Raw genomic sequence first — 15,535 nt, 5'->3', positions numbered from 1 at the left:
TTGAAGGACACAAACTTGATACACAGAAATCTGTTCATTTCCATACACTAACAATGAACTATCAGAAGGAGAAATAAGGAAACAATCCCATTTACCATTGCATCAAAAAGAATAACATACCTAGGAATAAACCTACCTAAGGAAACAAAAGACCTGTACTTAGAAAACTGTAAGACACTGATGAAAGAAACTGAAGATGACATAAACAGATGGAAAGATATACCATGTTCTTGGATTGGAAGAATCAATATTGTTAAAATGACCATACTGACCAAGGCTATCTACAGATTCAGTGGAATCCCTATCAAAACACCAATGCCATTTTTCACAGAACTAGAATAAATAATTTAAAAATTTTGTATGGAAACACAAAAGACCCCAAATAGCCAAAACAATCTTGAGAAAGAAGAACAGAGCTGGAGGAATCATGCTCCCTGACTTCAGACGATACTACAAAGCTACAGTGATCAAAACAGTATGGTAGTGGCACAAAAACACACATAGATCAATAGGGATAGAGAGCCTAGTATAAACTCAAGCACTTATGGTCACTTAATCTATGACAAAGGAGGCAAGAATATACAATGGGGAAAAGACAGTCTCTTCAATAAGTGGTGCTGGGAAAACTGGACAGCTACATGTAAAAGAATGAAATTAGAACATTCTGTAACATCATATACAAAAATAAACTCAAAATGAATTAAGGACCTAAATTTAAGACCGGTACTATACAACTCCTAGAGGAAAACACAGGCAGAACACTCTTTGACATAAATTGTAGCAACAGTTTTTTGCATTTGTCTCCTAAAGCAAAGGAAATAAAAGCAAAAATAAATAAATGAGACCTAATTAAATCTAAAAGCTTTTGCACAGCAAAGGAAACCATCGACAAAATGAAAAGACAACCTACTGAATGGGAGAAGATAGTTGCAAATGATATGACCAATAAGCGATTAATATCCAACATATATTGATATAAACAGGTCATACACCTGATTAAAAAATGGGCAGAACTGAATAGACATTTTTCCAAAGAGGAAATACAGATGGCCAACAGGCACATGAAAAGATGCTCAACATAGCTAATCAACAGGGAATTGCAAATTAGAACCACAATGAGATATCACCTCACACCTGTCAGTATGGCTATCATTAAAAAGAACACAAATGACAAATGTTGGCAAGGATGTGGAGAAAAGGGAACCTTTGTACATTGTTCGTGGGAATGTAAATTGGTGTGGCCACTGTGGAAAATAATATAGAGTTTTCTCAAAAAACTAAAAATAGAACTACCATATAGAACTTCCACTCTTGGGTATATATCCAAAAGAAAGAAAAACATTAACTCGAAAAGATACATGCACCCCAATGTTCACAGCAGCGTTATTTACAATTGCCAAGATATGGATGCAACCTAAGTGTCCATCAACAAATGAACGTTTAAAGAAGATGTGGTGTATATATACACAATGGAATTTATTCAGCCATAAAAAAGAACAAAATCTTGCCATTTGCAGTAACATGGATGGACTTGGAGGGCACTATGCTAAGTGAATAAGTCAGAGAAAGACAAGTACTGTACGATATCACTTATATGTGGAATATAAAAAATACAACAAACTAGTGAATATAACATAAAAGACTCACAGATATTGAGAACAAACTAATGGTTACCAGTGGTGGGGGGAGCAATACAGGAGTAGGGGACTGGGAGGTACAAACTACTGGGTGTAAGATAAGCTCAAGGATATATTGTACAACACAGGGAATATAGTCAACATTTTGTAAGAACTGTAAATGCAAAGTAACCTTCAAAAATTGTATAAAAAAATTAAGGAATAAAAAAGGCTAAGGTCATTAATCAGGATTTTGAAAAGGAATTTTAACAGGTGAAAATAGTAAGGCAGAAATAAACAAAAGGCTGTAAGTAGTAACTGCAACTTGAGATTCCAATATGAAGAATCAGCCTTTTCTTTCATGTATATTCATATAACTGTATTAAACTCTAGTTTACACAAAGACAAAAAGCATATTAAAGAACTATTACCTTTCATGTTTTCAGCATACCCACTGTTATTCACCAAAGTAGAATATGGTTGTTCATTTTGAGGCAAGACTCCCGCAGCCATGGTAGTCTGTTGGGGGAGAAAAGATTACTTTTTGAAGGTTTGCCTATAGAATATTCATATGCTGATCACGTATAATGTGCTAGACTTCTACTGTCTAATACAGCAGTCATTAGCTAAGGCGTTATTGAGCACTTGAAATGTGGCTAGTACAGATTTGAGATATGTTGTAGATATAAAATACAAGATTTTGGAGACTTGTACAAAAAAAGAATGTAAAATATCTAATTTTTTACATTTATTTGGCATTGAAATATTTTTGATATATTGGGTTAAATACATTTTAAAAATTATTTTTCTGACTCTTTTGTTACTGGAGAATCTAAATTTGAATATGTGGCTCACATGATATTCTACTGGACAGTGCTGTGCTAGACAGTAAGGACATTACAGAGAAAAATAAGACATACTCTTTCTATACATTTATAGACTGTTGGGAAGATAAGATGTAGACACAAAAAATGCTAATATGTGCTAAGTGTCACATGGCAGTCCTGGACAAGCAAGACGGCTGTCCAATTTGAGGGCAGGTGCAAGGCTTGAAGAAGGAATTTGTACTTGAACTGGGTTCAAGGAGTAACATTTATTGTGGACATGACAGTACACTAGGCAATTAAACAGAAGCCCTCATTCTTTACTAAAAGTAACGTAGATAGCTAGTGGGAAGCAGCCGCATAGCACAGGGCGATCAGCTTGGTGTTTTGTGACCGCCTGGAGGGGTGGGATAGGGAGGGTGGGAGGGAGATATGGGAACATATGTATATGTATAACTGATTCACTTTGTTATAAAGCAGAAACTAACACACCATTGTAAAGCAATTATACTCCAATAAAGATGTAAAAAAAAAAAAGAGTTTACTGAGTTTATGACTTTACAGTTAACAGTCTTCATCTAGCTCATGCTAAGCTATATGGCTAAGTGATCACTGTGTTCCTATGGTTTCTCCACTGAGGAAAGTTAAGCAAATCTTTTTATGTGTCAAAAAGCAAAAACTGCCACCTTTCTGAAGCCCCTATTATGTGTCGGATTGTGAAATAAGGAAAACACATTGACCTTTGTTCCCTGGTTCCTGACACAGAGCAACTAGACCATCGTAAATTCCTAAGTGATAGGAGCCCAAGGAGCCTCTTTTGTTCCAATTCTAATGAGGCAACTTTAACTCTAGGTGGGCTACTGGATGGCCCCTGGATGGCGCTGGTCACCGGAAGGACCAAGCCATGATTAGAAGCTTGGAATGTTCTAGAAGGGGAGAGTTGACTGTGACACAACAGAAAGTCACACACAATGTTAAAGTTTTTTTCTAAATAATGACTTTAATATTTTTCTTTGAAAAAGCATGCTTATTGTTTGGGCATCAATGACTGGGGGGTCAAACTATAATTTTTATATGGTTATGTATTTTTTTTAAATGCTCTAAAAATCTGTTGAAATTTTTTGCACCAATAAATTAACAGTGGTAATTAATACAGCCTTAATATTTTTCCCTAGAGCATTTATTTTTGTGAGAAAAATCACTTCACAAATTTCAGGGGTCCTCCAAGAATTTCAAATTCACTAAAATTTTATTTCTAAAATCAAGTTTTATATGCTCAATAGGTATAAAATTTTTAATCTAAAGTCCTATTCAATGAAACTGTCTCCCTTCAAAAGAAATGCAAGAATTAAAATCATAAAGGTGCTCTAACATGAAAGGAAAAAGAAATTCCTGCAATATTTATATACAAATCTGGTATCATACTAATTAATACAAAATTTTATAATGGGCATAACATTTCAAATGAATGTTACATAAAGACAAGAAGTCAATGGACTAATGGAACAAGTTGTTCCACGAAACTCAGTAGCAAAAACTTAATTTGAAAGAATATCCATTATGATTAGATTTACAGTAAACATTTTTACCATATTACTTTTCAAAAATTTGGACTTTCAAAACATGTTTTGACCAAAAAACAATTTATCACCATTTTAGAACCATGGAATTTTAGAGCAGTCAGAGTTCTAGCCCAGGTTGTTTTGTAGATGAGGAGTTATAAGCATGTCCCAGGTGACCCAGCATGTGGTAACAAGGTAGAACCAGTTGTCACTTTTTCTGTGAAGGTTTCCCTGATGCCACCCTAAGCTCTTCAGCTGTAACGTAATGAAATGCGACTACGGACTGGCTCCCCTGCACACCACGGGGTCTCGAGAGGAGAAGCCATGATTAGCTCATCTCTGTCTCTAAAGAAGGGGAGAGTCTGGTGTAAGGAACACATTCACTGCACATCTGTTGAGCTGAAATGGGCATACTAGACTGAGTTTCATGGATCTATTCATGTCTTATTTATGTCTGTATCCCCAAGACCTAGAGCTCATTGAAAACGTGGCTTTTCGTGTTGTGGTTAAGACTCCCTGCCTCCAATGCAGGGGGCGCGGGTTCGATCCCTGGTCGGGGAATTAAGATCCCACATGCTGTGCCACGCGGCCAAAATAACAAACAAAAACAAAAAAACAGAAAAACCCCATGGCTTTAAAGAGTGTCGAATTAATTTTACTCTTTTGGGTAGCAAAAAGTACTAATATGATTGTGGACTGTCTTAAAAAACTTTCTTTTTAACTAGCCCCTCAGAAACTCAAAGTTGTAAGGAACCTCAGAAGTCCTCTATTAGAATCCTAACCCACAAGAGCATTCTCTCCACAATGTCTTTGAACAGTAACACTGACATTATCACACAGCTCTGGTAGTTAGAAAGCTCTTTATAACGTGGCCACTCTGTAATTTCTGCCCATTGGTGAGAAATATTTCTGCCCTTTGAGACTACACAGAACAATAAATAAACCCTTTCTTCCTCATATCAAAAGCTGGCTGGCGATCATCCCAAATTACATCTTCCCAGACTAACCACCAGCAGTTCCTCCCCTCACCGTTTTTCATATGTAATGGTTCTAGACCTCACAGACCTGGATGCCGTTTTCTATTTACACTCTATAGTTATTCATATCCTAGTACTCAGAGCTGAGATGTATCCCTCAGGTGGGGTGTGATCATCAAAAATTAGAACAAAAACAATCAGCTCCTCTGTCTGCAGTGTATGTGGCTTACCATGATATTTCAGAAGTCTCAAGCAGTTTTCAGCAGTCTCAAGACACATCAGGATACAATGGTTAAATAAAAAGGCTAAAAAATGATCTATAATACATTTTGAGGTTAAAAACTGGACATTCAGTACAGATAATTAAACATATATAAAAGTTTAAAGTGAAATAAATGGTACAGAAGGAGAAGTAAAGTCTCCATTCCTATCTCCCAGACCAAGCTTTACTCCCCAGAGGTAAACAATGTAAACACAGGCTTTAGTTCTTCTGGGGGGTAGTGACTATATGTACACCTCTGGTTATTATTTTATCATCTTTAAAATGATTCACCAGACTATTGAATTCCTGGTATAAAAGATGAGGAAATTGGCTCATTTACTCTACCAACCTCCCACCATGCCAAACCTTTCCCCATTTAATACATCATTATATTTTTAATTCTTCTGATTATCTTTGTAATTTTAAATAACATCCTTTAACCATCTCTTCTTCTATCAACTTTAAACAGTATCTTGACTCCTTACCTTGTAAAATAAGAAGTTTATCTGTATTATTCCATTTCACCTTTCCCCTCCACTTCCAAGTTCTGCTAACTATATCATTTCTTTTTTTAAAAGATTTTTAATTTTTAAGCTTTAGCTATATCTGTAATTAAGTTTCCCATGCTTTGTCTATAGGCTCATTCCAATATGTAAGATGAAATACAATATAATTATTGAGTGTATTAGATATTATACATATATCTATCTGTATACACATATGTATAATCCATACATATTTACCTTAAAAATATTTTTTACCAAGTCTTATGCTTGGACTCATATAAAAAGAAGTGCAATCTTGTATCACAAAACCTGTGCTGCTCAAAGTAAAACATTCCAAGCATCAGTGTCAAGTGGATTATCTTTTATTTCATTAGCTGCTTAAAACAAGGGAAGATTTTGTTCTGCTGTAAATTTAGACATTGTATTTCTTATACAGACTTCCCCGTTTTTTTTTTTTTGTTTTTTTTTTGTGGTACGCGGGCCTCTCCCTGCCGTGGCCTCTCCCGTTGCGGAGCACAGGCTCCGGATGCGCAGGCTCAGCGGCCATGGCTCAAGGGTCCAGCCGCTCCGCGGCATATGGGATCTTCCCGGACCGGGGCACGAACCCGTGTCCCCTGCATCGGCAGGCGGACTCAACCACTGCGCCACCAGGGAAGCCCTCAAATTCTTAATCATACTATCTACTTGCTTTTTAAAAATATTTTTTCCAAGCCCTTTGGGTTCCTAATTCTAATGTGGATGAAAAGCTTCCTAGGCCCACTAAACAGTTACCAACCTAGGATTTCTTTTAATTGCACCCCTGAGTTGAGGCCACTGTTCCTCAGATTCTGCTTTGGCTTTGCTCTATCCTCATGTAATTTTTTCATGAAAGGTGAATGGACGACGAACTTTCTAAGTCCTCTCATTCTGAAAATATTTATTTTATCCTCATACTTGGCTGATAATTTGGCTACTTACAGAATTGTAGGTTGAAAGCCATATTATGTCATGTCTACTGTGTTTTAACAAACAACATTGCTGATGAGAAGTCTGGATGTCAATCAGTGTATTAGAAACAGGCCCTTTTCAGTAACCTTGATTATTAGTTCCTTCCAATATGCAGACTGAGTCTCCTTCAGAAGCTAAAATTGTTTGGGTACCAAGTACCATGATCTATATTTTAAGTGCTTTACTTTACAAAATCCACGTCATTCTTACAGAATCACTCTATGCAGTATATACTATTATTAGCTCCATTTTCTCAGGTGGGAAACCTTGCTTGAGATTACACATTTTCACTGGTAGAGCTGGGACATGAATACAGCCTGCACGCTTCGAATACCAATCCACTGTGCCCTACAGAAAGATCTGACCAATTTACACAATTTATTAAAAGACAAGTCTTTTCTCTCGCCCTCATCAATGCCAGCCATTTTAAACCTTTTTAACAGAATCATCTCATTATTGTTTTACCTTGCATTTCTTAAGTGAGGCAAAGTAGTTTTTCAGAAGCTTTTTTAAAAAAGTGAATTTCTTGTAAATAAACTGCCTGCTTCAGAATTTAGCCCTTTTCCTACTGCGACATTTGCCCCTTTCTTACAGACTTGCAAGATGTCTTTCTATATTAATATCAACTCTTCATCATATATGCTGCACATCTTTTTATTTATTTATGTTTGATGTGGACCATTTTAAAAGTCTTTATTGAATTTGTTACAATATAGCTTCTGCTTTATGTTTTGGTTTTTTGGCCTCAAGGCATATGGGATCTTAGCTCCCTGACCAGGGAACGAACCTGCACCCCCTGCATTGGAAGGTCAAGTCTTAACCACTGGACCGCCAGGGAAGTCCCTGTACATCTTTTTAAAAATAGCTTACCATGTCTTAAATATGTTGTGTGTTTTGCCTAGCAGTCTTACTCTGTCCTGTAGTTCAGCCTGTAAGATTTTTCCTTTGACTTTTCTGGCTGCAGTGATGCAATACAAAAAGCTTTCTCCAATATAAGCTGTAAATCCCAATTTAATGTCCCCCATTTGGGGGTGATAAATGCTGTCCCTTTTTTGCAGGTTAACATTGCTAAAACGTAAGTTAATCTACAAAATTAAAGATAGTCCACCTTTAAAGAATATCATATGTATCCTAATATGACTTTATAAAAGCCATCTTTAAAAGTAGTAAAATAAAATATTCTCCTTATTTGTAAATTATCTATAATTGTAAAGCTTAAATACTATATTTTACCAAACAACACGACATGCTTTATATGAAAAAGTAATTCTTCTAACCTAGGAAAAACAGTGGAAGAATGGAAAATTTTCTTTAAAGGTGTTAGTAACCCAAGAGTTACTATACATGCGTACAGTTAAATTACCAATTTTCAAAGATCTGAAATATATAATAAACATTAGTTTGAGAAACAGAGTATTTCAAGACCATTCAAAATCTAAGAGTTAAAACAGAAAATCAGCTCTATTTGTATCTGTAGGGCCATCAAAAGCATCCAGTGCAGATTCCTTTTCATTCTTCTCGCAGTTGCTGATCACTTGCCTTCATCTAAACTCTAGTAGCCTCAGTTCCACTGCTTTATAAATTAAACAGCATTCCTGTTTTCCTGAACAACCAGTCAAACTTTCATCCTGTTTTACTTAATCCTTCTTTCTCCTCAAGGAAATCCTCATTACTTATTCAATAGGTCTCAATTGCTGACTTTTTTTTCCTTTCTCATTAGACTGGTTATTTGAAATCAGTATGGCAGCTCCAGAGCTGCCTTTATTTTAGGCTAATTTAGCCCATTGCTTAAGGCCATATCTTTCTAAGGCTTCCACCTGTTTCTCTGGGTATTATGAGGCCTTTCTTCTCTGGCTGGCGGGAACACGAACTATTTCCAGCCCCCTGAGTGCCCTGAAAACTGTTCTGTCTACTCCTTCCTGTATCTTTCCCTAGTCTTGAGTAATTTGCACAGGTCAGTACTCAGACAAATACTTTAGGCCAGCGAAGACTTGAGGGCCCTCTGCACGTTTCTGAAGGCTCTCTTCACACTGCTCCCTTCTCTCCAGTACGCTACGCTGCAAATTCTAGCCACCCTGGCTCTCTACACATCTCTGAGAAGGCTCTGTTTAGGTACCCCTGCACTGCAGCCTACAGATTGCTTCCAGAGAGGCAGCTGGTGCAACCTTAGGCTCATCACATTTCTCTGCTCTCAGATATCACAATTCCAAGCTGCCTGCTTTCCAATGTCCAAAACCCATTTTCTATATATTTTGCCTGGCTTTATAGTTATTTCAGGCAGGAGGGTGATTCTGGTCTCTGTTATTTCATCTTGGTTGGAAGCAGAAATCTCCGTTGGCCCTCTTCAAATACCTCAAATTCAGGGGAACTCTGCAAGAGTGCTCATTGTGCATTGACTCTGCATAAAAACATTAATTTACTGTCCAGTTATATACAGCTCAACTAGGTTAGTTAAACTATATGGTACAGTCAAAAGTTCTCTGTTTAAATCTTGACTCAGTTCATTGCCTTCTGTATGAACCATTTTGAGCTTCAATTTTATCTTCTGTAAAATGAGGATTATTATATCTACTTTCTTAGGATGCTGTGAAGATGAGAGGTTGTGTGAGTGTGTGTTTCTAGCACAATGTCTGGCATATAGGTATTCAATAAATGCTTGTTTATTTTCATTTGCAAGCCAATATCTGTAATCTTTTTGTTTCTCTCCCTTCTGTCTATACTCACTTCATTTTCCTGTGATTTTTTATAAGAATCTGTAAAGGATTCCCTTCATTATCTGTAAAACAGTCCTGCCAGTAGTTAGTAATGGTTGAGCTTTTCAAGAAGATTTATAAAAACATTATCTCCATTCACAACTGAATTTATTTCATGTGCCTGATTGTAGATTCAGGAGAAAAAGGGTTTGAATAGTAATCCTATCATTTCACTGCACCATCATATATTACTTAACTTCATGTTCTGCTACTTATGACAGATATTTTGCTCACTCTATCCTAGAATTTGCTTTTATTCCAAAAGTCCCTCAAAATGACTCAATTGTTAGGATTAATCACACGCTCACTATTTAGTACCTAATACTTAAAAAGTTAGAACACCATGGACTATGACTCATACTGTTAAGAATCATCACAAAGTAAGAGTTCGATACAAAGTATGTTCTACTTCATAAAAAAGTCATTTTACACCAGAGACTGGGTTCTGAGGTGGACTGAGGAGTTCTTAGGTCACTACTTTCCCTTCCATCTTCCAGATACACAGTGAACTGCCAAAATCTACATGTGTATTTTTGGGAGAAAATTTGTGGGGATTACATTAAGAAGTGCCTGGGAAGTTAGAAGTGTGGTATAATCCTTCCTAGATTCTCAAAGCACTACCACTCCAACTTGCATCAGAATCACCTTGGGTGCTTATGGAAAATGCAAATCCCTTGGCCCACCCTCAAAATGTCTGAGTTGGTAAGTTTGGTGTAACAATTTGTATTATCAAATTGTTATTATTATTGTTATTATTATTATTGTTATTATTACACGCCAGCTCATTCTGGTAAGAGGCCTTCTGCCCACACTTAAAGAAGTACAGTCAATATGATTAGATTCTACACAGCAACCATGACAGAAGAATTTGAGGCTGAAAAACTTAAGTTTGTAGGGGGAAAAACAGAGATGGAAGCCCAAGTCTATAAGTGAACCCATGAAACCTATATAAATATTTTTATGTTCATGAATAATAACTAAAACGCATAAGCTTACTCGATGTCAGGCACTGTTCCAAATGCTTTATATATCCTAATTCATATAATATCCATGACAACACTATTAGGTGAATACTACCATTATTCCCATTTAAAAAAAATAGCTTTATTTATTTTTTTTTAACATCTTTATTGGAGTGTAATTGCTTTACAATGGTGTGTTAGTTTCTGCTTTATAACAAAAAAATAGCTTTATTTTTTAGAGCAGTTTTAGGTCCATAGCAAAACTGAGTAGAAGGTATGGAGATTTCCCATAAACCCCCACCCTACCTCGCACATGCACAGTCTTTTTCCCGTTATCAACAATCCCCACCAAAGTGGTACATCTGTTGCAATAGATGAACCTACGTTGACACATCATAATCACCCAGAGTCCATAGTTTACCTTAGGGTTCACTCTTGGTATTAGACACTGTGGAACTGGACAAATGCATGGCATGTATCCACCATTATAGTATCATACAGAATATTTTCACTACCCTAAAAATCCTCTATGCTCCACTTAGTTATGCTCCCTACCCCACCCCAGCAACCACTGATCTTTTTATTGTCTCCGTATTTTGGCTTTTCCAGAATGTATTGATAATACAGTTGGAATCATACATTATGTAGCCTTTTCATATTGGGTACTTTCACTTAGTAATATGCAAGTAAGGTTCTCCATGTCTTTTCATGGCTTGATAGCTCATTTCTTTTTAGTGCTGAATAATATTCCATTCTCTAGATGTAACACAGTTTATTCACTAACCTACTGACGAACTTGGTTGCTTCCAAGTTTTGGTAATTATGAATACAGTGGCTATAAACATCTGTGCGCAGGTTTTTGTGTGAACATAGGTTTTACAGCTCCTTTGGGTAAACACCAAGGAGCATGACTGCTGGATCATATGGTAAGAACATGTTTAGTTTGTACATTATTTCTATTTTACAGATTAGGAAACTAAGGCAAAGAGAAACCAAATAATTTGCCTGAAGTCACATCTATTATTTGAATTGGGATTTGAGCTGGGATTTGAATTTACACAGTTTAGCTCCAGAGTTAGTGCTCTTAACCACTACACATACAGCTTCTCAACAATTAAGAAAGACCTCACACTAAATAAAAGGAACGTCACTGTTAGTCAGCTACACTCTGCATTGTAAGCTGGCTACGCTGGATTCTGTACCATTTATAAATTCTTCACTTTCAAGAAACTCTTCAGATCTCCTTTCCACAGCAAAATTTTCAGATTTGTTTTGCTCTTTGCAGGCAATCTGCTGATTCTTCATTCCAAATCTTCATTCACTGCTGTACCAAAGACAAATATCAAGAACACAGCCCCTTTTAGGTTTAACACATTTTAGCTTCCTCCCTCCCAACAGAAAAAGAAATGCAGCTGGTCTGAACATAACGTTATAAAATCTAAACATATTTTCAATAGAGTCGTCGGCACTGACCGGCTCTGTGATCTTAAGCACACGTACTAACATCTCTGAGACTCACGATCTGCTCTGCAGTAGTTATAAAGGTTACCTGAGAGCCAGTACACAGGTCTAACCCCATGCCTGATCCATAACTCAGCCTGTTCTCAAGACAGCGGCCAGACTGATCCTGTTAACTTCATGTCACCCTTCTCTTCGAAACCCTTCTAGTCACCCTATTTACAATTTAAACCAGCTCCCCTTCCCTGTTCCACTTTTCTCTTCAGGACTTATGAATAGCACATTACATAATTTACTTACTTATCCTGTTTATCATCTGCCTTTCTCTACCCAATGAAGACACAGATTTTTGTCTGCTTTGTCAACTGTCATGCCTCAAAAGCCCAGAAAAGGGCCTGTCACTAGTAGGTGCTCAAAGATTTGTTGAACAAATACATGAATATACATTCAATAAAAAGTAGCTGCCACCACACCACCATCATTTAATCTCTTCGAACCTCAGCTTTTTAATCTGTAAAGGAGGCATAGTAATAGTGCTTTACTTATCTCAAGATTATCGCTAAAAGCCTATCAATTACATGACAGTACCACTACGCAAATAAAAGGAATGGCATTCTCACTATCTTAGCTTTCCTGATCACAGTTATATCTCCAACTGCTCACCTATTTTCAACCTGACAAATTTGTATTTCTTCTAATTCCCTGAGGGGTGTAGCTGTTTTTCTTCAGCCAAATACACATGATGACAATAAATTCAACCCTCAGCCCAAATTTTCTCTCCTTTGGGATGCCTTCCCTAATACCAATTACACAGTTTATTCACATCCCCTTATCATGAAGGGCTGACTGAAGATTTATCTAGTGGCCTGGATGCTATAAAACATAGCTTCCTAATACCACAGTAGTATTTTGTTCTTAAAAGAATTAAAGCACTCCTTATGACTCTTTATGTAGTAAAACAAAACAAAACCAGGTTACTTTTAAACTGTAAGTCCTCACCTCTGAATCTGCAACCTCAAAAAAACAAAACAAAAAACTCCAAAAACAACAACAAAAAAACCCAAACCCCCAGAACTATATAAAATCCCCTTTCTCCTCAAATCACTTCCAGAGGGCAGGCAGGCAACATTTAAAAAACACCTTTTCTTTTTTAAATCCCTCCAGCCTTTCTAGCTATGTAAGTCCTCAGGGAAAGAACTAAGGACTGCTTTGAATATACGATATGTCTGGCAGTTTGCTATGAACTTCACTGGCTTCTGTGATCTCACACCTTAAATACACCTTAGGCAGGGTCCCTGTCTCTCAGGAGACTCATCACAGATCAGGGAAAAACAATACTACAGTAGGATTCTCACCATTTCATCATTTAAAGAAATATGCTGTTTGTTTCAGATTCTTCAGAAAACACATTATGATAAAGCAGATAGGTAAGATATTAACAATAGGTGAAGCTGGTTTTCACAAGCAAGGTTTCCATACTCCCTAGCCTTTTCCCACAAACAACCACATCTGGCTGGTTATTCCTACAGGGTTGAACCAACCTCACGTGAACGTCACCACCACAGATACTTCTAAACTCATAAGGAGGTCAACAATTCCTAATTCAACACTCATCAGAATCACTTGGAGGGCTTTCTTAAAAACCCAGACTGCTAGGCCTCACCCCCAGAATGTCCACTCAGTAGGTCTGAGTGGGGCTGAGAATCTGCATTTTTAACTAGTGTCCAGTGATGCTGATGCTTTGAGAACTACTGCATTAGGTAAGCAATCTGCATTTACCTAACAGCACATATTCTATAGGTTATTGTCAAAGAGTGTCTCCTGGGTTCTGTTAAAACCTGTCACACAAGCAAACCTTGCTTTCTTCTGAGCCAATCTTCGCAATGTCTTGAAACACATTAAGGAGTCCTACATCATCAACCAGACCTAGAAAAAGCCTCATGTTCCTGGGTGAGACCTGGGCACTAATGTTCCTGCCAAAATTCTATTTTAAACCAAACACATCACCTGGAATCAGGGCATTGCTATGCAAGTGGTATCAGCAAGAAGAAAGACCCTCCACATCAGCCACTTTTTAGTCAAGCACCACACACCGCATCATTTTGGAGACCATAGTTAGGGTTCCTAACCAACAGATGTTTATTATCTGAATATTCCTTTTAGTAAGTATTACGGACATATAATTACATTCACCTTTAAATACACATATTGTGACACTGTTTAGAATGTTTTAAATAAATTGCAGCTAGTTCAACATGAAAAGCTTAAACTACTAGATGAAGCAGAGTTTACTATTCACTTTACTATCCCCATTTATTTACAGACTGGGAAGGATAACAAGATTTTACACCTCTTAAATTCCTGAACTACTTCTCAAAGAAAAAGCCATCCTGTGAAACATATTTCAAATACTTGGGTGACAAGCTTGGATGACTTAAAACATATGCAGGTGTGTAGCTCCTGGGACACCACAGGCTTAGATTAGACCTTCTATAGCAAGATAGAGAATATCTGGTTTAAGTAGTAGATTGAACTCATACACTAGCTTCCCCTTCCTCCTAAGACCCTGGTGAGAAAAAATTTTAAAAAGAATAAGCTCGGGGCTTCCCTGGTGGCGCAGTGGTTGAGAGTCCGCCTGCCGATGCAGGTGACACGGGTTCGTGCCCCGGTCCGCGAGGATCCCACATGCCGCGGAGCGGCTGGGCCTGTGAGCCATGGTCGCTGAGCCTGTGCGTCTGGTGCCTGTGCTCCACAATGGGAGAGGCCACAACAGTGAGAGGCCCGCGTACTGCAAAAAAAAAAAAAAAAGAGTAAGCTCACAGAGCAAGTAGCAAGAGTCTTCAATGGATTTTGGAAGAAAGAAAGCAGATGAAAGTAAAGAGGCAACTAAAACTGAGTGGAGGAAGTTGTAGCCTAAAATACGACCATGAAGAGGGTAACAACAGATGGTTATGTCTCATCAGAAAAGATGGAAGACAGTGAGATGACCACCTTCGAAGTGCTGAAAGAAATACATGGTCAACCAAGAATTCTATAACCAGCTAAATTCTCCTTGAAAAATGAAGGAGAAATTAAGACACCTCCAGATTTAAAAACAAACAATCCAAAACCGTAAAACAGATATGAGAGAATTTGTTGCTAGCAGACCTGCCCTATGAGAAATACTAAAGGAAATCCTTCAGGCCGAAATGAATGACATTATAGGGTAACTTGAATCCACACAAAGAAATAAAAAGCACCAGAAAAAGTTAACTAAATGGGTATTATGAGAATAAATATAACTCTTTAAATATAACACTTTTCTTGACCAGTTTTAAGACACTTGCATAAAGCAATAATTATAAAAATAGGTTGATAAGCATATAGTGCATATAAAAGTATAATTTGATGACAGTAATAGTACAAAAGAGGGAGAAGGCAATGCAGATATACTGGAGGAAAGGTTTTGTATACTTCAATTAAACTAGTATTAATCTAAATGAGGCTCTTTTAAGAGCTAATTGTAATCCTAAGGTGAGTGCTAAGAAAATAACTGAAAATAAACAGAAAAGAAAAAAAAAGGAAATTGGAAAGGCATAATCAAAAATATCTAACACAACAGAAGGCAAGAATCAAGGAATAAAGGAAT

General features: G+C 37.1%; 1 protein-coding gene across 4 annotated transcripts in view; it reads right to left on the bottom strand.

Moving 5' to 3' along the window:
* The window catches only part of PTPDC1 (protein tyrosine phosphatase domain containing 1), a 90,168-nt gene that overhangs the window by 47,992 nt on the left and 26,641 nt on the right, over positions 1 to 15,535 (bottom strand). For 3 of the 4 annotated variants that reach the window (XR_003790852.1, XM_029203524.1, XM_029203522.1), the window contains exons 1-2: positions 11,652 to 11,754; positions 2,048 to 2,135 (exon numbers count right to left, since the gene is read on the bottom strand). Coding sequence is in view for 3 of the 4 variants with exons in the window: in XM_029203524.1 (XP_029059357.1) it covers positions 2,048 to 2,135; positions 11,652 to 11,654 (91 nt within the window). In the remaining variant the exon portion in view is untranslated. Of the gene's footprint in view, positions 1 to 2,047; positions 2,136 to 11,651; positions 11,755 to 15,535 lie in introns of those variants that run through there. The other variant, XM_029203523.1, reaches the window with a different exon arrangement.

Source organism: Monodon monoceros, unplaced genomic scaffold (assembly GCF_005190385.1).
Source record: "Monodon monoceros isolate NGI ecotype Baffin Bay Population unplaced genomic scaffold, NGI_Narwhal_1 Super_Scaffold_5, whole genome shotgun sequence".
Taxonomy (NCBI): Eukaryota; Metazoa; Chordata; class Mammalia; order Artiodactyla; family Monodontidae; genus Monodon; species Monodon monoceros.
This window is presented reverse-complemented; position numbering and strand designations above follow the sequence as displayed.